At 51.7% G+C, this 24427-nt stretch overlaps 2 protein-coding genes across 2 annotated transcripts; one reads left to right on the top strand and one right to left on the bottom strand.

The window, feature by feature from the left end:
• Positions 1-4025: 4025 nt before the first annotated feature.
• On the bottom strand, positions 4026-12103 carry COQ4 (coenzyme Q4). Its single transcript, XM_058524175.1, has 7 exons — positions 11914-12103; positions 11708-11839; positions 10486-10582; positions 9843-9945; positions 5483-5612; positions 4828-4921; positions 4026-4305 (listed from the first exon to the last, which is right to left on the bottom strand). Exons 1-7 carry the CDS (start codon positions 11996-11998, stop codon positions 4128-4130), a joined length of 819 nt encoding a protein of 272 aa, XP_058380158.1. The 5' UTR covers positions 11999-12103; the 3' UTR covers positions 4026-4127.
• A 130-nt stretch (positions 12104-12233) lies between these two features.
• Positions 12234-21187, top strand: TRUB2 (TruB pseudouridine synthase family member 2). The gene is made up of 8 exons (XM_058524173.1): positions 12234-12544; positions 12924-13055; positions 14539-14613; positions 15766-15827; positions 17000-17081; positions 18884-18956; positions 19503-19639; positions 20393-21187. The coding sequence occupies exons 1-8, from the start codon at positions 12436-12438 to the stop codon at positions 20716-20718; spliced, it is 996 nt and encodes a 331-aa protein (XP_058380156.1). The 5' UTR covers positions 12234-12435; the 3' UTR covers positions 20719-21187.
• Positions 21188-24427: the final 3240 nt, after the last annotated feature.

The raw sequence follows: 24427 nt of genomic DNA, 5'->3' as shown, positions 1-24427 counted from the left end.
TGGCGGCCCAGGTTCGGGTCCCGGGCGTGCACCGACGCACTGCTTCTCCGGCCATGCTGAGGCCGCGTCCCACATATAGCAACTAGAAGGATGTGCAGCTATGACATACAACTATCTACTGGGGCTTTGGGGGACAAATAAAAAAAATAAAAAAATAAAATTTAAAAATGAGGACATACTAGTAGTGCTTACCTCACAGAGTTGGTGTGGAGAGTCACGGGGAGCATTTGAATTAGCACTTGACATATTTAATATTGTAGTTTACAGTCTCATTGACCACAAAGCACATACAAAATCTAGATGTGAAGATTGTCTCTCATTGTATCCACAGGGCTTAGAAAATAGCAGAAGCTCAATAAATATTTTTGAATGAATGACAGGGAGAGTGAATCGGAGGCTCTAACCTTATCCACACTGGGATCCATGGATATAAATATGATTATTTCCACATTGACTGCTGAGGTCATATGCAAAGTGGGCAAGTGAGAATTTGGAGGAGGGCGGTGGTGACCAGCCCTCAGGCTCTTCTCCACCCAGGCCGGTCACATCGGTGAAGCCAAAGCAGTACCACCCAGACACTGGGCCAGGCCTGAGGGGGAGATTTGAGGGGACACAGAGGGAACAAGACAGTCTGCCTTCAAGTTGCTTGCAGTCTAGTTGGACACACAAAAAGGGTGTGTGGAGATTAGGTCACTAGAATAGGTTGTCCCTCGCCAAGTGCTCACCATACTTCTGTCAACACCCACCACGCATTATTGTGATTTGTCTTCTTTGCTTTCAGTCAGACACATCTGAGTTGCACTCCCAGCCCCAGCTGTGAGACATTGGGTAAATCTCTCCCCATGGAGCCTGTGTCCTCGTTTGTCAAGTGGGAATACGGTCATTACGGTTCCTGCTGCCTAGGCTGGGTATGGATTCAATGAGACGATGCCTGTCAAGCGCTCAGCACAGGCTGGCACATGGAAGGCCCTCAGCTGCCATACTGCTCAACTCTAAGAGGGTGGCGACACAGCTGTCTCAGTCACTGCAGAACCCCCAGCATTCGGCAAACACTTAGAAGACATTTGTGAAATGATTGAAAACTGGTGGGCTTGCGCATCAGAATACATGGCAGAGGGGGCCATGAGGTGAGACAGTGATGGGAAAGGCATTTGTTTGCCAGCCTGAGTTTATCCTGGCACAGTGAAGAGCCACTGAGGGTTCCTAAGAAGGGCAGGAGCTGGGTGCCATCATTTGTGGGACAGGCTGAGCTTAGGTTGACCTCACAGTGGGCTCCTTTCCATGGACATGACCCCATCTGCCCTGCATCAGGGAACCAGCATCTGCGCTGAAACCGGCAGATTTATCAGAGGCTGACATTTGGACTTACTTTAAGGAATTAAACCTCCCCAGGACACTGAAGTGTTTTGCCCCTGCCACACAGTAGGTGCTTACCCCAAGGATATCAGTTGCATTTAGCATGAGGACCTCTGAGCTGTATGTCCTCCCACTCTGGTGTGTGCAAAATACATACCTCTGGCTTGATTGTGTACGTGGTGACTTCAGAGGGCACGAAGGGCCTTCCTGGCAAATGACAACTTCCATTTCCTAAGTGCTTCTTATGTGCTAAAGCCCTATACATGCACAGTGACCCTGTTGTGAGACAGTGACATTCCCCGCTTTACAGATGAGAAAACAGAGGCTCACAGGGGTGACGTGACTATTGCAAGGGTGCCGACCTGGTCGATGGCAGGGCCAGGTCTGTCTGCCTTTAGAGCCCGGGCTCCCAAACAGTGCTCTGGGGCTAGCTACATATGGCTGCGATCACATAGAGGCAAAGGGAGCTTTCCCTTGGCTCCTGGGAGAGGACTCAAGACCCGTGCGTCCCAGGACAGGCTCCACCACCCCCCGGCTGTGTGACTCTAGGACACTCTCTGAACCTGAGACCCAGTGAGTGAGGCTGTTGTGGGGACCGAATAAGATCTTGCACAGGGGATACGCAGCAAGGGGCTTGGCATCCATTCCTTCCACGATGAAGCAGCAAGCCCCTACTGTGTGCCAAGCACTGTTCACAGCAGTGAAGGGAAAGAACAAGGCCCCTGCCCTTCGGGAGCAGACACAGAACCCGTAAATAAATGAATGAGATAATTTCAGACAGTGGTAAGCATTCTAAAGAAAGGAAAGTGATGTGATGAAGTGAGGGGAGGGGACTGCTTCAGATGGGGTGGTCACGGAAGGCCTCTCTGAGGTGACATTTGAGCACAGATGTGAATGACAAGGAGCTGACCATGTAATGACCTGGGCACAGAGTGCTGTTCCCAAAGACAGAAAGAAGGTCAACACAGTATATTGGGATGAAGAATAGAAGTTTCTAGGTGGAAGTTGGCAGGGCCTCATGGACTATGGTAACAACTCAGTAAGAGGTAGCTATTACCAGACTAATTTTTCTCCAATTGTGAACTGGTGACAAAAATGCCACCCTATGGTCTGGAGACCAGATTCCATTCCCAGCTCATCTGGATGCCCAGTGCCCATCTCTCGAGGGCTGTAAAGGCCCAGGGTCATCCAGGCACCAAGGAGCCAGAGCAAGTGAGCTCCCCAGCTGGGCAGAGAAGCCAGGAGAGTCTGATCTCTCCCCTTCACCTTGGCACCTTTCACTTTTACTGACCTGGCGGTGGGGGTGCCTGGGACCCTGGGAAGCCATGGGAACAGCTGGCAGGTATGGTTATGTGCCCTATACTGCAAAGATAGATGCGGCATGGGGAGCTCACCGCAATCCCCTTCTTTCTGCAAAAATTCAAAGAGCTCAGCATGAGGCTTCCCTCTTGCAAGGCCATGGTTCTGAGGTAGGCCTCCAGCCTCCCACACCCTCCCTCTGCCACTGGGAGCCCTGGACTGAGACATGGCGGAACAAGGAAGGCTGAGGCACTGGCGTGGCAGTGCTGGGCAGGTCCTCAGACAGCCCCTGGTTCCAGCCCCAGCTCTGCTCCTACTGCCTCATTAGGAAAATACGAGCAGTCGTCCCACCTCCCTCCTTGCGTTGTTGGAGGTGTCAGTGTGAGAATGCTCTCAAGCACTTAGGCACACAGCACAGCTGTAAATAAATTGGAGCCCTCATCATCGATAGGGACGCTGAGGCATAGGAAAACCAACCAGGCCTCGTGGCCTGTATTCTAGCTACTCCAGGCAATTCTTTGCCCATCTCTGGGCCTTAGTTATCTCATCCACACAGTGCGGAGCTGGCCCCCCCAAAACTCTAAAGGCTCTGCCATCCTGGGAGTGTCTCTGGTTCTAAATACCAACATGGGACCAACTACTCCTCCAATAACACTCATCATCATGCCCGGCCCCACTCCTTAGCTCTGACCCAAGGAAAATGCCAGGTTGCCACTCCAAAATGAACGTGCAGCCTCCTCCACCTGCAAACACAGTCAGAATAAAACAGCTCCTGCCCCTTGGGTCCCTCCTCTGAAGCCCTTCTGAGCGTCACCTCACGGAAGCCCCACAAGAACCCCAGGAGGTGGGCGCTGCTTTCATTCCCCTTACTGATGATGAACAGGCACAGAAAGGGGAAGTGACTTGCCCTAAGTCCTTCTGCTAGAAAACGGTGGAGGAGTTAGGAATGTGAATCCCAGTCGGCTGACTTCAGACCAGAGACAGGACAAGTAGCTGAAGCTCCGGCTGGAGGGAACGTCTGCCCGAGGCTACCAGTCACGAGAGAAGCAGATGCTTGACCTAGATGGGAGATTTTATTCAGACGCCGGGGACTCGCCTCCCCCTCCGCTTCCCTCTGGAGTTGGGTGTAGCCCTCACTCCTGCGAGGATACCCAGCTTGGCACTCAGAAAACCCTGGTTGGCAGGGAGGGGTCTGGAACAGGGGGTGTGGACCCAAGACGTGCCATATGAGCCTAGACAGCTGATTTCTGCTCACATGTGGTTCTCTCTGGGTAACTCCTGGCTTGCCTGGGAACCCAACTGCACAGCCTGTTCCCTCCTGCATCGGCCCTCAAAGCCACTCAGCAGTGGTTATGACAAATTCTGATAAATGATGTCCAAGGGTCAGTGTTCAAAGAAAAGAAACAAAGGTAGTGGTAAAGGAGTCCTCTGCCCCCAAGGGAAGCCGGGCCAGGCCCCTCTGGTTCAGCGGCTCAGGGCCTGGGCCAGGCCGTCGACGTGCATGGAGGGTCCGTGATGCCCAGCTCCTCCCGTAGAGCCCTCAGGGGCTGCTCCCAGCGCCGCTCGTAGTACAGGTTGAGGACACACGGGGCCCTGCGCCCATTCTGAACTGCCCATGGGATCAGCTCGGAGACCAGCACTCGCAGGCTCCTGTGGGGCAGCAGAGGAAAAGAAGACAACGTAAGGTCTGAGGGCCAAGCACATTACATGCCCAGCAGTTGCTCTGCATTTTCTCAGTTCATCCTCACACAGACCTAAGGAGGAGGTAGTTATTATCTCCACTTTTCAGATGGAGAAACAGAAGCTCAGTGAGGTGAAATCCTGTGCCCAAAGCCATACATCTCAAACATGCCAAAGCCCAGCTTTAATCTGAGGGCTACCTAACTCAAGACATTAACACTACATTGCCCCCCGCCGGCCCCGACTCCATCGTTCTGACCCGCCACTGAGGCCTGGCCCAAGAAACCCCAGGGTCCCATGAAACGTCCAGGCTTCTTTCATGGCCCTGGACACCCTGGGCCAGGCCAGTTTCACCTCTCTGCCCCGCTCTTTCCACTCTGGCTTCCTGAAGAACCACTGGGGGCTGCGCAGGAAGGCTGCCCGCTCTTCCCATTTCCTGGAGCCCTAGCCCCTCTCAGTTCTCCCCTGACTCCTCACCACTCGAGAACTTACTGGGCACTGAGTCGGATCGGTCCAAAAAGTGCACCCAGGATGCACATGGGCAGGCCGGTTTGGACAGCCTCAAACCACTTCACCACGATCTCTCCTGGGGGGCGGGGTGGGGAGGGAGTGGGAGGTGAGCAGGGGCCAGGAGGAGAGGCCAGTGGTGCTCATGGCAGGGCGCAGCAAGGCGTCTGCTCCTCTGACCGCTACCAGGGGTCAGCCATGCCCAGTCCCGGGCTATGCTGGGCCCTGGGGCAACTGGCTTGAGGTGGAGGAAGAGGGTCCAAGAAAGAACAGAAGGAAATAAGGGCTGAAAAGGAAGCCTGGGTCAGAACGCAGAGGACCCATGCCAGGCTGGTACCTACAGGCCTTAGAGAGTTGCTGAGGGTTTCAGAGCAGGGAGCCCCAATGCTTGGATGCTGCTACATCAGCATCTGAGCCACAGAGGCACAGTGGGGATGGAGGAGAGGGCATGCATGGCATAGATGCTACCAAGATATTTGGGTTAAGCAGAAAATGAGGCACCGAGCCAGCTAATTGGAGGGTGGCAGAGACAGGTGAGCCCTGCCCTGGCCCTGAAGACAGACCCAGGTGGACAGGCTGACTGGAGCGCCCCGCCCCACCCATCCCCCACTCTCAAGGCAGCTGGCAGGGTGGCACTCACCCAGGATGTTGGTGGGCATCCCCAGCAGGGTGTGGAGCATGTCATGCACCTCCCGGTACCGCTGGATCACGTACGCTAGCTCCTCATCATCCACGAATCGGGTGGGTGCCCGGGTATCTGGAGAGACCCTCTGACAACCATGAGCCTCCCCTAGACCTGTTCCCAACAGTTCCCAGGGCCCAATTTGCCAGCCTCTCCTTGACTCTGCCAACCACTCCCACCAAAAACCTCTGGGGACTTTGTTTCTGTCCATACCTGCCGACAGGACTCCTCGGGCAGGGACTGTGGTGGGAGGGGCACCCCCCTGGCCTACCCCAACTCACACATAATGTATGTAGCCTGTTGGAATCTATGGCAAAGAAGCCTCTGAGGGGAGGGGGAAGTGGTTGTTGTTTAACAGGTACAGAGTTTCAGTTTTATAAGACGAAAAAGTCCTGGAGACTGGTTTCATAACAATGTTAGTATACTTAACACTTCTGAACTGTACATTTAGAAATGGTTAAGATGGTAAATTTTGTTATTTTTTTAAGCACAATTAGAAATAAAAAGAGGGGCCAGCCCAGTGGCATAGTGGTTAGGTTCACACACTCCACTTGGGCGGCCCAGAGTTCATGGGTTCGGACCCTGGGCGTGGACCTAGACACTGCTCATCAAACCATGCTGAGGCAGCATCCCACATACAAAATAGAGGAAGGCTGGCACAGATGTTAACTCAGGAATAATCTTCCTCAAGCAAAAAGAGGAAGACTGGCAACAGATATTAGCCCAGGGCCAATCTTCCACACCAAATAAATAAATAAAATGGAAAAAAAAAAAAAAAAGCCCCCAAGCCCCTGATCCTTTGCATGAGCTGCTCCCAGCCTCGGGTGCTCTCTCCTACCACCCTTATCTTCACCCTGAAAATTCCTTCTTACCCTTTTTGGCTCAGCTTAAGCATTCCCTCTCAGGGAGGCTGTCCCTGCCCTTCAGACTTATCAGGCCCACATTACAGTTTCTTGTAGCATCCTGTACCTTTCTGTGGCACCCAACATGACTGTATTGTGATGTTTAGTGCCTGTGAACGTTAATGTTCTCTCCTAGACCAGCACTGTCCAGTACAGCAACCACACCACGTGAGACCATTGAGCCTTGAAATGTGACAAGTTCCAGTTGAGATGTGCCGTACACGTGAAAAATACACACTGGATTTCAAAGACTTAGTATGAAGAGAATAACGTGAGACCTTAATAATTTTAAGATATTGATTACATGTTGAAATGACAATATTTTATTAGATATATTGAGTTAAACAAAATATATCATTAAAAATAATTCCACCTGGGGGCTGGCCTGGTGGCGCAAGTGGTTGGGTGTGCGCGCTCTGCTGCGGCGGCCTGGGGTTCGCCGGTTTGGATCCCAGGCGCACACCGATGCACTGCTTCACAAGCCATGCTGTGGCGGTGTCCCATATAAAGTGGAGGAAGATGGGCACGGATGTTAGCCCAGGGCCAGTCTTCCTCAGCAAAAAAAGAGGAGGACTGGCAGATGTTAGCACAGGGCTGATCTTCCTCACACACACACAAAAATAATAATAATTCCACCTGTTTCTTTTTGCTTTTATTAAAGTGGCCAGCAGCAGATTTAAAATTACCTCTGTGGCTTGCGTTCTGTTTCTATGAACAGCGTGGCAGCAGCCTGTCAGCTGCACGAGGACAGGGCTGGCTCTGTCTGGCTCACTGCAGGAGCCGCAGGGCCTGGACGAATCAAGATGTCTTGAACGCATGAGTAAAAGGCCAGGCCCAGGCACTTTTCTGATCCCAGGCAGAAACGTGAACCATCCTCCTTTTACCCACCCACTGCCTCTCTGAGTCCTCAGGAGCACCCTGAATGGGAACGGCCTGGTCTTCCTGTTCCCAAAGCCTGGCCTCAGCCTGTCCAGAGGCCGAGAGATTTGATGTCTTCATTGCTTTGGGGCTGCTGGCTCAGCGCCACGGCCTCCTTGGGTCCCCGATCCTAATTTCTTCTGCAGAGTTCTACGTGCTGTGTGAAGCTGAGGGTGATCACAGTGAGAGCAGCTACATCTACTGAGTACCTACCATGTGCCAGCACTGTATGATATCCTTTACAGGTATTATCATACTTCCCCCTCATGACTATCTAGGGTGTAGATACTGGTATGACGGCTCACAGAGATAAAGTAACTTGCCCAAGGTCACACAGCTAATCAAATGGCTGAGTCAGGACTTGAAACCAAGTCTGCTGGACTCCAAAGCCAGTAGTCTTAATATCCATTAGTAGTAAGTCATATAAGTGCCCTGGAAGATAAACTTTAGGTTTCCTTACCTCAGATAAGTAATCTGTGGCTCAGAGAGTCAAATGATTTGCCCAGGGCTATAAAGCTGGGAAGAGAGGCAGGATTCTAACTCCAGAGCCCATGGCCCTAATCTTGATGTCACAAGGATGACCATACTCCCTACCAATGTCAGCCTCAGGGAGGGTGACTTCACCTTGAACCTTGACCTAAATCTCTGCTGGGACAAGCGTATTCCTTCACATTCTGTGTGCTGCTGGTTTCCATGTTCTAGAAGTGTCACAATTTCTAGGGCTGTGACTGGGCAAGGTGCCCAGGGAAGCCCTGGCAGTCCCATCTCCACAGCAACGTGAAGAAAGGCTCTGGAGAACCTCAGAAGGTTGTCTCTCCCTGGGTGGCACTTGGGGCGGGTCACCCTGGTGGGTTTCCCACTGATGAAATAAGTTGCATCCTGGTGAAAGCTGAGGAAGATGGTATAAAATGGGGCAGGGGCAAGTGTCAGGACAGTCTGGGAAACAGATTATTTTTTCAGGGACAATAACCTTCTAGAGCAGCGACTCTCAACTGTCCACCAGGGAACACTTACAATGTCTGGAGACATTTGTGATTGTCACAACTTAGGGGGGTGTTACTGCTATCTAGTGGGTAGAGGCCAAGGAGACTGCTAAGCATCCTACAATGCACAGGACAGCCTCCACAACAAAGAATTATCTGGCCCAAAAAGTCAACAGTGCCAAGGTCGAGAAACCCAGCTCTAAAGCAACCCTGGCTCACTCCTTTACCTCCTCCAGCCTGGCTGGCTCCCACAGCTGGGCTGGACAGCCACATGACAGAGGTGCTTTGATGGGACGTGTAAGTCTTGGGGGGTGGGGTAGGGACAGGGAAGGTGGCCCAGCTGTATCCTTTTATAAATCAGAACACATTACTACCCTTCTTGAAACCCGCAATGGCTTCCTATCACTGCTATTACAAAATGTAGACTCCTTCCCATGACTGGCAGGGCCCAGCCCGGCTGACCTCCCAGCCTCCTGGCTGCCTCCCCTGACTCACTCCTCTAAGGCCACATTGGTCAGTCTTCCTTTTCTTAAACACACAGAGCCTTGCCCTCACCAGCCCCTCTGCTCGGAATGCTCCTCCCCAACTCTCCTCAGGGCTGGCTCCTCCTCCTCTCCCAGCCTCCTCAGAGGGGCCTCTCCTGAGCTCCCTATTAGAAGTGCCCCGCCCAGGCCTCTATCAGGCTGACTGCTGTCCTCACAGCACCGCCTGCTAGAACAGAAGCTCCTCTAGTGCAGGCTCTTTGCTGGTTTCATTCACTGTATCCCAACGGTGGACAACAGTGTCTGGTATGTTCTAAGTACTCAATAAATATTTTGCTTGAATTTTTATATGAAAATGTTTTCCTTTTACTGCTTTATTGTCTACCTCCCCAACTAGAATATTAGCTCCAGGAGGGCAGGACCTTGTCTGTCTAGTTCACCATTATATTCCAGCACCTGGAACAATGGATGGCACACGGCAGATTCTGAGCAAATGAATGAGTTCCTCAGTAGTTGGGACCCTCCCCCCACCAGACCTTGTCCTCCCTGCCTGAGGCTGGAGGGTGCCACAACTTGTCATACTCTAGGGAAAGCACTGTCCCAGGAACAGGGGACACAGTGCAGCAGTTAAAGAGCACATCCTGGGTTTGAATACTGCCTCCATTAATACTGGCTGTGTGAGGTCAGCAAGTTGCTTAACTGCTCTGAGCCGCAGCTTCCTCATCTACTAAAAGGAGATAATAATAGAACATACTTGACAGGGTTGTTGGGAGGACTCAGTGAGATCATGTATGAGCCTGGCATTTGGCATGCAGCAAGAGGTTAATAAATGCTGGCCAGCATTACCGCTTGGAGTGAAGTTCCCAGACTATTTGCCTGTCCCAGAGAAAATGACAAAGCCTTGGCACAAGAGATTGAAAAGCACTGCTGCCCATGGTGGCTGCTCAGGGTTCCTCCTTCCTTGGGATGTCACTCCTGTGCCACCCTCTGCCCTTCCTGGTGACTGCCAAATGCACAGAAGCTAGAAACTCACATTCACATCCAGGAAACGGAGATACTCGCGGCCGAGGGAGCCCTCAGGTAGGCTCTGGAGCTTGCCCAGGTCGAGGGTGGAGAGTGAGATCCGGGGGCGCTCTCTGCAAGGCAGATGGCAGGACTCAGGTACTGGGAGGGCACCAGCAAAGGCAGGTGAAAAGTCCAGCTAGAGCAGGTGTGAGAGGTGAAGGGACAGAGAGCAGCAATGGGGCCACAAGTCCTAATGGAGCACCTTCTACTGGCCAGGCCACTGGCAAGGGATGAGGAGACTACCATAAGCTAAGGATGTGGTTCCTGCCTGCAAGGGCATAATCTAAGCAGGCAGGCCTCCCATGTGATCAGGATATTCACAAAGGGTACTGAAGGAAGGGGTGCAGGGTACAGCTAGCATGTGTTATGGGAGGTTAGTGAAGGCACAGAGCCCTGTGGCTGGAACTGGGCCGAGGCCACCACATGGCACTACCCAGGGATCATCATAACGTCTGTGTGAATAGCACCCCTGGAGTTGGGCAGGGCCCAGCCTGTGCAGCCATCCACGGCAAGGGTATCAAGGAGAGCTCCCTAGAGGAACACAATGGACTCCAGAGAGATCAGGATCCCCAGAGAATGCCCCCAATCCCTCAGGCAGAGCTGAGACCTACTGCAGGATCTGGGAACCCTCCGGATCCCTCCTCATCTGGTCCCTGAGGACCTTCAGGGTACGGCGTCCTGTGGTCTCCCCTAGAACTGCGACCATGTCTAAAAGGAAAGAAATGGGGATAAATGGAGGAAATGATCTTAGGTAAGTCACCTGACCTAGTCTGAGCTTTAGTTTCCTACAAGATAAAATATCTACCTACCTCTTGGTTATGAGGATTCATTTTAATCACTTAGCAAATCACCTGGCACACAGTAAGGGCTCAATATATCTGGAGGTATTATTATCAATGTTATTAATCTAAAGGGGTGAGATGGCTCTGATAAGCACAGTGCTCTAAAGAGTTTATAAATCACCTTCACACCCATTATCACAACAGAATATCATGTCTCCATTGACAGGTACAGCCTTTGGCATGAGAGTGCTGGGTTTGAGCCACGGTGCAGTCACTAACTAGGTGACCTTGTGCAAACTGATTCACAGGTCCAAGCCTCAGTGTCCTAATTTGTGAAGTGCAGATAACACCTTTCTTATAGGGTTAATGTGAGAACTCAAGAACTTCATGCATATGAAACACTTGGTGCAGGGAGAAGCCAGCATAAGTGCTCAGCGAGCAGTTAGCATTACCGTTTTTTATTAGTAGGAGTAATAGTACTTTCCAGATTTAAGATTCTGGAAGGCATGAGAAGGGCAGTGTAGGATCCTAGGATGTTTTGTTCATATGTTCAGCAAATATTTATTGGGCCTTTATTGCGTGCCATGCACTATCGACAATGCTGCCGATACAGCAGAACGGGGCAGTCATGGTCCCTGACCTCATAAAGTTCATAAAGCTTAATTTCTGGGGAATGTTATAATTTGATGGGTGCTCATAAATCATCTATTTAGTCCACAGGTTCTCAATGTGTGTGGATGGCAAAATCTCCCGGGAAGTAGTTTAAAAAGGCAGCAGCTCAGACTCCACGCCCCTTCCTCCTTCCCCTCTCCACTCCCGGCAGACTCGGACTGAGTGAGTTTAGGGTGGGACTCAGGCATTTGCATTTTTATGAACGCTGCGGGCGATTATGAGACACAGCCAGGTTTGGGTACCCTGCCCTAGTCTATTCGGCAGTTACCCGTAGGAAACGGAGGCTTTGAAAGAGGTCGGGACCCGCCCAGGCTTCCAACGCAAGGGCGCGCCCGACCTCTCGCTGCCCCGACGGAGCGCCGGGCGCCGGCGACCTTACCGTGGCGATACGGGTTGTAGAGCGCCATTCCGGCAGAGCCGGCGGCCAGCAGCGCCTTCTGCAGCAGGGAGGTGGGGATGTGTTCGGGGTAGAGCAGGCCGGCGCCATGGCTCGCGGCTCGGAGGGGCACACCTGCGGGACAAGAAAAAGGCCGCGGTCAAAGGTGCATCGGGCCCCCACGACTCCTTCCCGCCTCGGCCACTTGCCTGCAGCAGGCCCGGGGCGGCCCTGGAGCGGGCGGAGGGGGCGCAGAGCCCGGCGCAGCAGTGTCGCCATGGCAGCAGGCACCATCGGACGTCCGTGGGAGGATGAGCGGGGCAAGGCCGACGGAGCGCCGGAGAAGTCAAAAGGACTCGCTACCTACTGCGCGGAGTAGGTCCTTTTAAGGGGAAAAATCGTAGCACGGACTGGAAAGGGCCCTATCGCTAGGTATGAGGAGGAAACCAGGAGCCCTGTCTACCACCTACTTCCACCGATATAAAACTCTCCCTATTTTCACCTGACCCCCAAAACGGGTCTCCAAGTAAACCCCGCTAGCTTTAGGGGTTCAGCGCCGGGCCCTACTTCATTCTCCGCAGCACGTTTTCCCCGAGGACAATAAGACTCGAACCTCTTCCGGCTGCAAAACATGGCGGCGCCCGTTGTGGGGACCACTTTTGCGGGCGGGACTATACGGCACTTCCGTCCAGGTTCAGCTTTTCCGCGAGCCCGGGCCGCGGCTTTCGGGCATGGGGTCCGCAGGCCTAGCGCGGCTGCATGGGCTCTTCGCGGCCTACAAGCCCCCGGGGCTAAAATGGAAGCACCTGCGGGACACCGTGGAGTTGCAGCTTCTGAAGGGTGAGTGTCTCGAACCAGACCCACGATCCCGCGCCCGTTCTCCCGGGAGGCCATCTCCGTTTCTGATCCTTCCCGCAAAATACTCATGTGACCTAGTCGCCTGGGCAGAGCCCTTTCCTAATCATGTGTTCTGTGTATTCCGTTACTCCTCACGTTCACCTGTGTCAGATGGGTCAGCAGACTCAGTATGGTACGTTGTCATAAGTAGTTAATAAGGAGTGGAGTCAGGATGTGAACCCGAGTCTGATTCTTAACTAGTGCTATACCGTTTGCTACACCGTGGGATTTATCTGCCTTCCACGTCTCCGTACTTCCCTGCCCCACCTCCGCCAGGTGCTTGGACGGAATTGACAAGATGTCCTTTACTATGTGTGCTCAGGTCTCAATGCTGGGAAGCCTCCTGCCTCTGAACAGCGTGTTCGCTTCCTTCTGGGCCCCATGGAAGGCAGCGAAGAGAAGGAGCTGACCCTCACAGCCACCAGTGTGCCCACCCTCACCGACCATCCGCTGGGTAAGGCACATTCAAGTAGGGGCCTGGGTGTCACTTCCCAGGACTTCCCTGCCCAGAATCAGTGTCCCAATCAGTGCTCAGACTCCTTCTGTCCCACACGATCGAAGGGCCACAGTGGGGATGAAGTATGTGACCAGGGATTGGCAGATTTACCTGGAAGGGGCCAGAAAGTAAATATTTTAGGCTTTGCAGGCTCACCTTTGCTATTGTAGTGCAAAAGCAGCTGTAGACCATGTAAAGCAATGAACCTGGCTGTGTTCCAGTAAGCCTTTATTTAGGGACACTGAGATTTGAATTTCGTATAATTTTCATATATCACAGAATATTATTATCTTCGTTTTTTTTTTTTGAACCATTGAAAAATGTAAAAACAATTTAAACTCGTGGGCCATAAAAAAAAACAGGCTTGAAGGATTGACCTGTGGACCTCTTTACTATTCTGGGACTCCAGGTGGGAATTGAGACCTTCAGGTAGAAGTGCTAAGGAGGGAGTTTTGAGTTCCTGGGAAAGAGTGACTTTTTAGTCAACAAAGCTGCCTGACAGTGGAACTAGTTCTGATAATGAGCCCCCTGTCACTAGATGTGATTAAGGCATGTTTGGGAGAGGCTATAGGAGGACTGAGGGGCTTGGCTAGAGACCTCTAAAACTCCTTTGACGGTGATATTCAGTGGCTCTGCAGTATAACAGCAATAACCAGTGTGATGTATTGGTGATCTACATTGTATTAGATACTGTGTTAAGCTTTTCCCAAATACTATCTCATTGAATCTTCTCCACAATCCTGTGAGGTAGATCTGATTCTCATTTCACAAGTGAGGCAACTGAGTGTCAGTGTTGACGTTAAATAACATAGCCTTGATTCAGTAGGCTCTTAACCACCCTGTGCCCTTCCCCTAGATTCCTCTTGATCTACAGGAGTGTAAAAGCTTCCGGCTCCTTCATGCATCACTTTTTTTTTTTAATAGCTTTATTACGGTGTAATTGATATACTAAAAACTACACATGTTTAATGTGTATGTTTTGATGACTCATTCATTCTTTCAATAGTTGTTTCCTGAGCACTTGGTGAGTTCTGGGCTCCGGAGGTAGAACTGTGACAGACAGACCCAGGCCCTGCCATAAGGAGCTCACAGCCTCCATTTTCTCACTGGGATAGTGCCCAGGACTGTCCTTCTGCAGGAGCTGGTTGGAGAACCCCACAATCTTGATTCCCAGTGTCATGCCCAGCCCACTCGAAGCCTCTCACTGGGGGAGTGGTGATAGCAAAGTCACAGGCATCTTGGGTTGCCCTTTCTCTGGATCCAGGGAACTGAGGAAATGATTCTAGGCCCCAGATTTGGTGGTGGGGAAGCCTGAGAGTCCAGCCTGATCCTGGTTTGGGCTCCATGAAGCTACATTCTAGGAATGAGGTCACCGTGTGGCCCAGAGCCATCCTGGGGGCTGAATTTGTTGAGGAAAGGGGCCTTGTTTGTTTCTTTCCAGTATGTGGACCAGCATTCACCAGCCTGAAGGTTGGCGTAGGACATCGGCTGGATGCCCAGGCTTCTGGGGTGCTTGGTAGGTGATGTCGTGAGTCTGGGGGTGCAGTGATATGGGCTTAGGGGAGGACTGGGGAGCTACTAGGCACCCAGCCCACTTCTAACCTGACAGCCATTTCCCACACTGCCCTCCTCCCCTGATGCCTGCTCCGAATCCGATCAGCTGAGAAGATGACTGGTGGAGGGGGGAATGTCACAGCATAGTAACCACAGTTGCCCGTTTTTGTCAAGTGATTCCTGCATGTGACATGCATTCACCACAACTGCCTTGTTGGGTAGATATTATACGATTTTATGGATGAAGAAAGTAAGGCTGCGGGAGCTTAGGTCACTCGTCCTGGGTCACGTGGTTAGTGCATGCCCCTGGTCCAGAGAGGGAAAACTGTCATAGCCTGTGTGGGGTAGCCAAGCGCGTGACCCTGGCCCCACTGGCCCGGGTCTGGGTGTTGCTGGAGCTGGACACACCAAACCCTGAGTCATGAGCCATGTGTGTTCCCAGGGTCAGGCGGTGGCCACATCCTCCCAGCACAAGTCCCAGTCCCCTTGTCTTGCTTCCTGGGGCACAGGCAGGGAAACGTGATCTCATGCCCCTTCTTCCTGTTCTCCTTATCCAGGAGTGAATGGAGAGGCATTCTTTTCTTCAGCCAGAGGGAGAAACAGACCGGGGGAAAGGCAGGGAGTGGCCACAATGCCCTGTTTATTGGGCCCATGCTTTGTGCTGACCGCTTCCTGTGTATTGCCTCGGTCGTCATAACCTCCACAGGGATCAAATGGTGTTTTTGTCCCCATTTTACTGATGGGGAGCCTGAGACCCAAGGAGGTTAAAGGACATGCTTAGAGCCACCCCAGATTTGACAGTAGGTCTCTGTGACTGGGCCAGTGGTCTCTTACTTTTGAGTGTATCAGAACCCTGTGGGGAGCTTGCTGAGGATCCTAGGTCCCCTCCCAACCATGACTCAGAGTCAGTACATATGGGTGGGGCCCAGACATCTGCATTTTCCTGTATACCCAGAGGAGCTTGCCTGCTCCCTGTAGAGGAAGCTCTCCTTCCCCTTTGCTGGCTTCAGCAGCATTGGAGTTGGGGGTATTCTGATGGTGGGTATGGGGGTTGAGGGTCCCAGAAAAACTGGAACGGGGAGCCAGGTGTGAGATCAGGCTGGGTGCCTTTCAGTGCTCGGCGTGGGACGTGGACGCAGGCTCCTCACCGACATGTACAACGCTCACCTCACCAAGGTACGGACGGGTGCTAGGGACAGTCTTCTTTCCCCTTGGTCCTTTCTCTGGGGTTCACTGGCAGGATCTGGAAGCTGAGAGGATTCCATGGGGAACACCCAGGCCATCAGCAAGCCTTTTATTATGGTTGTGTGTGAGGGGAGAGGTAATAATGCAGCAGTGACTGTGGGCATTACTGCTTGCTGACTGCTCTGTGCCGAGCACTGGGTGTGGACTCCCTCGTGGATGCCTCACCACTTCCCTGTAAAGTGGAATCTGTTGTTAGCCCATTTTACAGGTGAGAGAACTGAGGCGCAGAGAGGGGATGTCACTTGCCCAGGGTCACACAGCCTTTAAGGGGCAGAGCTGAGATTTGAACCTGGATCTGTCCAACACCAGAGCCTGATCATGACACCTCTCTGTTCTTTCCCCAAGACTGAGAAGTAGATGTCACCTTCCAGATGTAGGGAGCCTTCATCTAGGCTGGGGCCATGAAGTCTGGCGCCACGAGTTTGCAGAGGTGCCATGATAGAGAGCCTTTGTTTTTAGTGGTTAAAAGCACAAATTCTGGAGCCAAATGGCTTCGATTCAAAACCCAGCTTATACCTCTCTGCTAGTTATGTCTCCTTGGGTAGGTTACTTTCATCTGTGTGCCTCAGTTTCCTCATCTCTAAAATGGGAATGATAATAGTACCTCTTCTATAGGGTTACTTTGAAGATTAAATTAGTGACTACATGTGACGTGCTTAGCATAGTCACTGGCACATGGTAAATGCCCAGTAAATGTCACTGTTGTCATCATCTCTGTCATCATTGTCATTACTCTTACTTGTGGCAGAATCATTTAGCTGTACAGATTGTATTTAGAGGGATGGAGAGAAGCCGACAGGGCATACTAGGAGGGGCCTGGCATGAGAAGTCAGGTTTGGCTGGAGTGGAGAGACGTGGAGGTGTGGGGTGGTCGCAGGGTGGCTGTCAGCGCCCTTTGTGGGAAAGGCGCCCTTCTCCAGGGGGCGGTGGGGCAGCTGGGCAGGGGCCGAGCCCCTGAGCTCCCCGAGGGAAGACCTGAGAGCCTCGCCTCCGGCCCTGGTCTAGCATCTCTGGGGCAGGAGCTGCCGAGCCACACCTCCCTCCTCAGCACTGAGGCTTAGAGCCGAGACGCTCACCCTCCCTTGCCCGCCGTGTCCCCGCAGGATTACACAGTACGCGGCCTCCTGGGCAAAGCCACAGATGACTTCTGTGAGGACGGGCGGCTGGTGGAGAAGACAACGTATGGTGAGAGCCCCAGGGAGCCCAGGGTGGTGAGAGAGGCAGCTGTGGCTGCCTCCGCATCTGCTTTTCCTGATTCCTCGCTTCCACGTGGGCTCTGTCTCCGTTACTCTCAGACACACCAAGCTCGAGCTGGCCGTGGGGGACTTTGGACACGCTATTCTGTCTTCAAAGAACACCCTGTGCTTGCCTCCTCACCTGGCTTCAATGTCATCTGCCCAAGGAAGCTTCTTTAGCCCCCAGACTTGGACTGGATGGACTCTCAGAATAGTAATCAACTAATGATTAGTGGTTATTTAATATTTGTCTCCCTACCAGACTGTCACCCATGAGAACAGGGACTATGGTCACACACAGCACAGGGCCCAGGACGTGGGAGATGCTGGATGATGGATGGGTGGGTGGCTCATTTTTCATTTCCCACTCTTGCCGTGTTCTAAGATTTTCCATAGGATCTATTGCATTTGCTTATTTGACAGATGTTTTTGGAGCACCAGCCAAGTGCCAGCACTGGGGGTACATATTGTGAATCAGATGGGGTCCCCAATCTCAACAAACTCACAGTCTAGCAGGGAGAGCAGACACACACCTCTACACATCTATACATCTTCTGGAGAAGACTAAAAACAGGTGGCAGGGGCTGGCCCTGTGGCGTAGTGGTTAAGTGCATGCACTCCACTGCTGGCGCCCCAGGTTCGGATCCTGGGCACGCACCGACGCACCGCTTGTCAGGCCATGCTGTGGTGGCGTCCCACATAAAGTGGAGGAAGATCGGCACAGATGTTAGCACAGAGCCAGTCTTCCTCAGCAAAAAGAGGAGGACTGGCAGATGTTAGCTCAGGGCTGATCTTCCTCACACACACAAAAAAAAAGTGGCAAAGCGACACTATATATTTGTACATGTATATGGTGTCAACATCCAAAAAACGTCTAAAGATAGCTACCAAGTTGACATTTCTAGGAGGGAAGAAGCCAGAATTTGAAAGTGGGGAGGTGTTTGTTGCTGCTTCTCTAAATTTCTCAAAGATGATTCATATATCAGTTATACACTTTAAAAGTAATGTGAAAACCAAAGAAAATTAAGTGCTGGGAAAGAGACCCAGGTGCAGAGTGGCAGGAGCCAGGAGGAAGAAGCGACACGCTCCAGGAGGGGCTTCCTGGAGGAGGCAGCATTTGAGCTGGGCCGTAAATGAGGGGGGAGGAGGGAGCGGCAGCTGCATTCCGGGAAAGACAACGGCATGAATGAAGCCAGACCCAAGGGATGAGAGGCCGAGGCTCTTGGAGCTGGCAGGCCTCAGTCACCACACCTGCTCCCAGAGCTCTGGCCTTTGGGGCCAGCAGTTGGCGCCTGCCCACAATCACTTGGTGGGACCAGCAGGCAGAGCCATTTCCACTTCTTGCCACCTGTTTCTGCCTTTGGACAGATGGCACCCTCCCTCTCAGGGTCCCTGGCATGAAAAACCCCAGACTGGGGCTCAGGAGACCTGGCTTAGAATATTGGGCAAGTCACACCACGTCTTGGAGCCTCATTTCCAGAAGAAAGCGTTCTTAACCTGGAGTCTGTGACCCTCTTGAAAATGTCCTCAAGATGTTGAGTTCTTGTGTATCTTTCTGAGAAGAGGGGCCGGGCTTTCATAAGATTCTCGAAGGACTCTCACCCCCCTCAATGGGAACCCTGGGACCAGAGGATGCTCTGGGACCCCCTCCAGTTTCCAAGGACGGCGTTGGTTTCGGGGAAGGCAGTTTGCCAGTTTGTTGTCACTCATCCAGCGGACACCTGTGAGCTGACCATCCCCTGGCTTTTCTAGACCACGTGACCAGAGAGAAGCTGGAACGAATCCTGGCCCTGATCCAAGGTTCCCATCAGAAGGCCCTGGTGATGTAAGTGGGGCCCAACCCACGCCTCCCTGCAAGGGGCCCTCGAGGAGGTGCTGGAGGAGCAAGAGTGCCCACGGGGCTCCCTGCAGGCTTCACCTGCTCTGGGGCAGGTTCCACACATCCTCTTTTCAGTGCCCAAAACCAGATATGAATTACCCGTTCCTTCCACAGCACGCAGAAGTGTTTCTGTGTGCCAGGTCTTGGGCCAGCCCCTGGGGAGACTGAGGGGAACAGGAGACCCTGGCTGGCCTTCTAGGGAGCATATGATCTAATGGAGAGGAAAGCCAGGGATACGCATCATCGGGGCACAGAGCCGGGGCGGGAGCATTCAGCACGCGTGTGACTGTTGAAGCCAGGGTAAGTGTGCAGAGGAGGGCAGAGCCTGCATTTAGGAATTGGGGGGACAAGTGGCTGGAGGGGCAGGGAAGATGGAAAGTGAATGAAGAGCTTCAGGAAAGGCATCATGGGTGGGGCAGGACTAGGATTGAACAGTCAGCCCAGCTCCCCACCCCACCAGCCACCTGACTCTAGCCCCCTTCCCATCCCCAGGTACTCCAACCTCGACCTGCAGACCCAGGAAGCCTATGAGATGGCCGTGAGAGGCTTGATCCGGCCCATGAACAAGTCCCCGATGCTGATAACTGGCATCCGATGCCTCCACTTTGCACCTCCGGAATTCCTCCTAGGTGAGTTGCCCCGGGCTGTTGGAGCAGTGAGGTGGGGTTTGGAGTCACTGTGGAATGCCCTTGCAGAGACCAGCACATGCCAGCCCCGATCTCTGCTGGCCAGGGCACCTGGGGCTGACTTCCTTCCCAGCCCTGGGCCAGACTTGGCCGGTCACACAGCACACAGAACAAATGCTGTCCTGTCTCCTGCCAAGTCACTCTTTTGAAGCCAGACCTCAACAAGCAAAGGTTATATTTATGGCTCATTTCCAGAGCTGCCCAGTGTTTCAAGTTATTGTGGGCCATCAGACACTGCTCTCACATCCCCAGGCCCGTCCAGCTCAGCCCCCCAACTCGTTTCTTCTCTGTTGATCATATTAACCTTTTCTTGAGTGCTGACCAAGACTGTCCTGATGCTGAGCACCTTATATAAATTTATCTCTTAGACTCTTCACAGCCACCTGTTTTACAGATGAGCCAACCAAGGCTTAGCGCAGTGCTTCTCGAATTTTAACCTGTCCCCAAATCCCTTGGAGATCTTCTTAAAAGGCAAATTCTGATTCAGCAGGTCTAGAAGGGACCTGAGATTCTGCCTGCCTAACAAGCTTTCAGGGCTGGCCTCTGGGCTATACTTTGAATAGTGAAGCCCTGGAGAACTAAAGTGGCTTGCCATAGTTACTACACAACCAGGAAGTCTCAAGGGGTGTGGATCTAGATCAGCAGACACCAGAGGCTGTGCTCCTGACCACTGTATCTGTTGTGTGTTCCTGACAGAGGTGCAGTGCATGCATGAGACGCAGAAGCAGCTGCGAAGGCTGGTGCATGAAATCGGCCTAGAGCTGAAGACCACTGCTGTCTGCTCCCAAGTGCGGCGGACACGTGATGGCTTCTTCACCCTGGACGATGCCCTCCTGAGGACCCAGTGGGACTTACACAGCATCCAGGATGCCATCCAGGCCGCAGCCCCCCGGGTGGCAACAGAGCTGGAGAGGAGCTTGAGGCCAGGTCTGGGCACCCAGCAGCTCCCCGGTCCAGACCAGCCCCAGGACTCGAAGGGGCCCAGCTCTGCCTTGTTGCTGGAGAGCTGTGCAGGGCATTGAAAGGCCAGGCAGTTGGTGGGGCAGTGGGTGGATACAGATAAGAATTGTTCACAAGCCGGAACTGATGACTGTACAGAAAGGGAGAGTAGGGGAGGTGTTTCTACATGTAACATAAAACTCGGAAGCTGTAAGAGAAAAAATCAACAGACTTGACCCCATTGAAAAGGAAAAACCTCTGTATGGAGGAAAAGACGGTAAATGAATGACAGACTGATAAAAATATTTGTAATATGTTTAACTAAGAACTAATATCAGTGATATATAAAGAACTCAAAACAGAAAAAGATGACAAGAAAATTGTGCAATTGACATGAATTTGTGTGTATATATATATAAAAAATCCAAATGGCCAGTAAGCCAGAAGTGATGCTCAACCTCTCTAATGATGAAAGACATACAGAGGAAAAGGAGATGACTTTTCCTTGCCTTTCAAAAAAATTAATAAAAAGATAACTACCAGTATTGACAATGATTTGGAAAAATGGGCAATCTATACTGTTGGTGGGAATATACAACTGTGTAACCTTTTAGGAGGAATTTGGTAGTGTGTATCAAAATTTAGAATACTCCTGCCCTGTGACTCGGCAGGTACAGTTTCGGGACTCTGTCTTCTAGCACAGCTTGCAGAAAGTTCTAGGTACGTAGATGTTCCTAGCTGCAGAGGAAATGTGCTTACCATCCATCAGTGAGGGACTGGTTAAATAAATATGGCATACACACGGTCTATTCTAATACCCTCAAGAAAATTATCAAAAAGTTTCTTAGCCATTTTGTCTGCCAATTTTATTTCTCTAGGCTTTGGATGCCTGGCCCCGTGTGGACTTTTTTCTGGCCTGGTTGTCCTTTAACCTCTATCCCTGTGGGTAGAGGCTCGGGCTAGACGTGGGGAGTGGGCCTCTGGCTGGGGCTCCGGTTGGGGCCCTGAAGGGAAGCACTGGGTGTCTCTTGTCCCTGCTGTCACCGTGGGAGAGGAGGCCCCAGCCACCACAGCTCCCTCACCTCACTGCAGGGCAGCCTGCAGCTCAGAGCAGTGCTGAGCAGGTGTGACTGCGGGCTTCTGGCTGTGAGGCCTCGAAATCTCAGCTCCCTCATCCGTAACTTGAGAATAATTATTTCGCTGACTTCGTGGGGTTGTTGTGACATGACCATGACAATGAAGTCATGGTCAGGTGCTCGTCACAGTGCCTGGCATGTAAGACCTGCTCTCTGCGTGTGAGCTGTCCGCTCGCTGTGGCTACTTCCTTCTGAACAGTGACCTAAAAGCGTTGCCAAAGGTAGAATCAGAGGCCTTCTCTCCATCACCTCCTGTTTCTCTGGTATGAAAATCAGTTGGGAGCTGGAGAGACACCCTCAGCCAGGTGTTGAAGGTGAACGTGAACTGTGGTGCGTCATGTTGCTCGCATGTGCTCTTGATAGGAGTGATGGAGATGGCTCCTACAACAGCCCTTGGATGGAGAGCTCTCATTGTGCCGGGACCTGGGCTAAGGGCGGTTAACATATCTGATCTCACTTAAACAGGCTAGGGTTTCGGCACTATAGCTATCCCTGTTTTACAGATGAGGAAACTGAGGCGTGAAGAGGGCCAATGACATGTCCAAGGACACCCAGCAACAGAGTTCAGAATCAGATCAAATCTGCCGTCGAGAGTCAGCATCCCTACCCACTACGCCATCCTGTCTCTCCACTGGAGCTATTGCTGCTTTTGTGGTGGTTTATTAATGTAGTCCAGGGCCTGGCGCACAGTAAATATTTTTTTAAGGAATTGAATACCTGTTGTGATATTGTGGTGTAGCAAGAAATATACATTTTGGTCTTCCTCCCCAACTCCTGGCCAGAGGTCCTAAAACCCTTGTCATTTCCTAAGTGATAAAAGTGAAAGGAGGGGCCGGCCCGGTGGCGCAAGCGGTTAAGTGCGCGCGCTCTGCTGCGGCGGCCCAGGGTTCGCTGGTTCGGATCCCGGGCGCGCACCGACGCACTGCTTGGTGAGCCATGCTGTGGCGGCGTCCCATATAAAGTGGAGGAAGATAGGCACAGTTGTTAGCCCAGGGCCGTCTTCCTCAGCAAAAGAAGAGGAGGATTGGCGGATGTTAGCTCAGGGCTGATCTCCTCACAAAAAAAAAAAAAAAAAAAAAAAAAAAAAAGTGAAAGGAGCATCTTTTGTTACAATATTTTGTCCCCAGTTCCTGAAATAGCTCCAGAGTGATAAAGGTGAAAGCGAGGTCTTTTGTTATCCTAACAAGCCCCTTTCAACCACAACTGCCTACTTATTGGAAGCTCCATAAAAACCCTAAACGTGGGGGTTTGGAGAGCTTCTGGGTCAGTGAACACATCTGGGTGCTGGGAGGGTGACTCGCCTGGAGACAGCGTGAAAGCTCTGCGTTCCTTCCTACATACCTTGCTCTTTGCATCTCTTCCACGTGGCTATTCCCGAGTTACAGCCTTTATAATAAACACTTATTCTTCCTCGAGCAAAAAGAGGAAGATTGGCAACAGGTGTCAGCTCAGGGCCAATCTTCCTTACCAAAAAAACAAAAAAAGAATTAAATTGTAGGACACCTACTTGATATCCACCAAGAATTGGAGAATCACTTGGTATGGAAAAACCTACACACCTGGCATCAGAAGTATTGTATGTAGAGAGGAAACAGGAGTTTTTTTTGTTTGTGTTTTTGTTTTCTTACCTGTATATGTGTTCAGTATATTGTTGAATGAATAATCCAAATGGTTAGTTTTTTGTTTTGTTTTGGTAAGGAAGATTGGCCCTGAGCTAACATCTGTTGTCAATCTTCCTTTTTTTGCTGAGGAAGATTGTCCCTGAGCTAACATCTATATATGGGATGCCACCACAGCATGGCTCGAGTTGTGCGTAGGTCCATGCCCAGGATCCAAACCTGTGAACTCTGGGCCACTGAAGTGAAACACGTGAACTTAACCACTACACCACTGGGCGGGCCCCTAGTTTTTTTTTAATTAATTAATTAATTTTTATTTATTTATTGTTTTGCTGAGGAAGATTCACCCTGAGCTAAAATCTATTGCTAATCTTCCTATTTTTTTGCTTGAGGAAGATTAGCCCTGACCTAACATCTGTGCTAGTCTTCCTCCACTCTATATGTGGGTCGCTGCCGCAGCATGGCTGATGAGTGGTATAGGTCTGTGCCTGAGATCCGAACCCGTGAACCCAGGTCACCAAAGTGGAGCATGCAGAACTCAACTAGACCACAGGGCTGGCCCTATGGTTATTTTTTTAACAAAGTGGAATTATAATATCCACAGTGTGTCACAATTGGCTTCTTTCATTTAATAGAGTGTGGCCATTTCTCCCTGTCTGTCCATCAGGTATGGGTGCTCCTTCCTCCAGACCCCGAGGGGGTGGCCAGAGACACAGGGCTCTCCCCGAGGAAGGCCCTGACTTCTTCCCTGCTTGGGCTCTTCCTTCCCTATTGTGCAAATCATTGCAGCCAGGATAGGGCTTTCCCAAAGACCTGGATTCCAGCCAGTTTATTCAACGTTCACTCAACAAATATTTATTAATGCCTACTGTTTGCCAGATCCTGTTGTAGGCACCAGGAATACAGCAGTAAACAAAACAGCCCAATTCGGGGAGAGGGAGGGTGACAGTGTTAAATAGGGCTGCCTGAGAAAGGGCTGTTAGAATAAAGAGCTGAAGGAGGTAAGGCACTGATCTAGGAAATTATCTGGAGGAAGA

This window comes from Diceros bicornis, chromosome 28, assembly GCF_020826845.1.
Source record: "Diceros bicornis minor isolate mBicDic1 chromosome 28, mDicBic1.mat.cur, whole genome shotgun sequence".
NCBI lineage: Eukaryota > Metazoa > Chordata > Mammalia > Perissodactyla > Rhinocerotidae > Diceros > Diceros bicornis.
Note: the sequence above shows the minus strand (reverse complement) of the source record. Positions and strands in the feature narration are given on the sequence as shown.

Excerpts from the sequence above, each read along its gene's own strand:
- TRUB2 (XM_058524173.1), top strand. The coding sequence starts at position 12,436 with ATGGGGTCCGCAGGCCTAGCGCGGCTGCATGGGCTCTTCGCGGCCTAC. Across the intron at positions 12,545-12,923 it reads GGAGTTGCAGCTTCTGAAGG|GTCTCAATGCTGGGAAGCCT; the intron begins GTGAGTGTCTCG and ends ATGTGTGCTCAG. Across the intron at positions 13,056-14,538 it reads CCTCACCGACCATCCGCTGG|TATGTGGACCAGCATTCACC; the intron begins GTAAGGCACATT and ends GTTTCTTTCCAG.
- COQ4 (XM_058524175.1), bottom strand. The coding sequence starts at position 11,998 with ATGGTGCCTGCTGCCATGGCGACACTGCTGCGCCGGGCTCTGCGCCCC. Across the intron at positions 11,840-11,913 it reads CCGCCCCGGGCCTGCTGCAG|GTGTGCCCCTCCGAGCCGCG; the intron begins GCAAGTGGCCGA and ends CTTGTCCCGCAG. Across the intron at positions 4,922-5,482 it reads GATGCCCACCAACATCCTGG|GAGAGATCGTGGTGAAGTGG; the intron begins GTGAGTGCCACC and ends CCCGCCCCCCAG.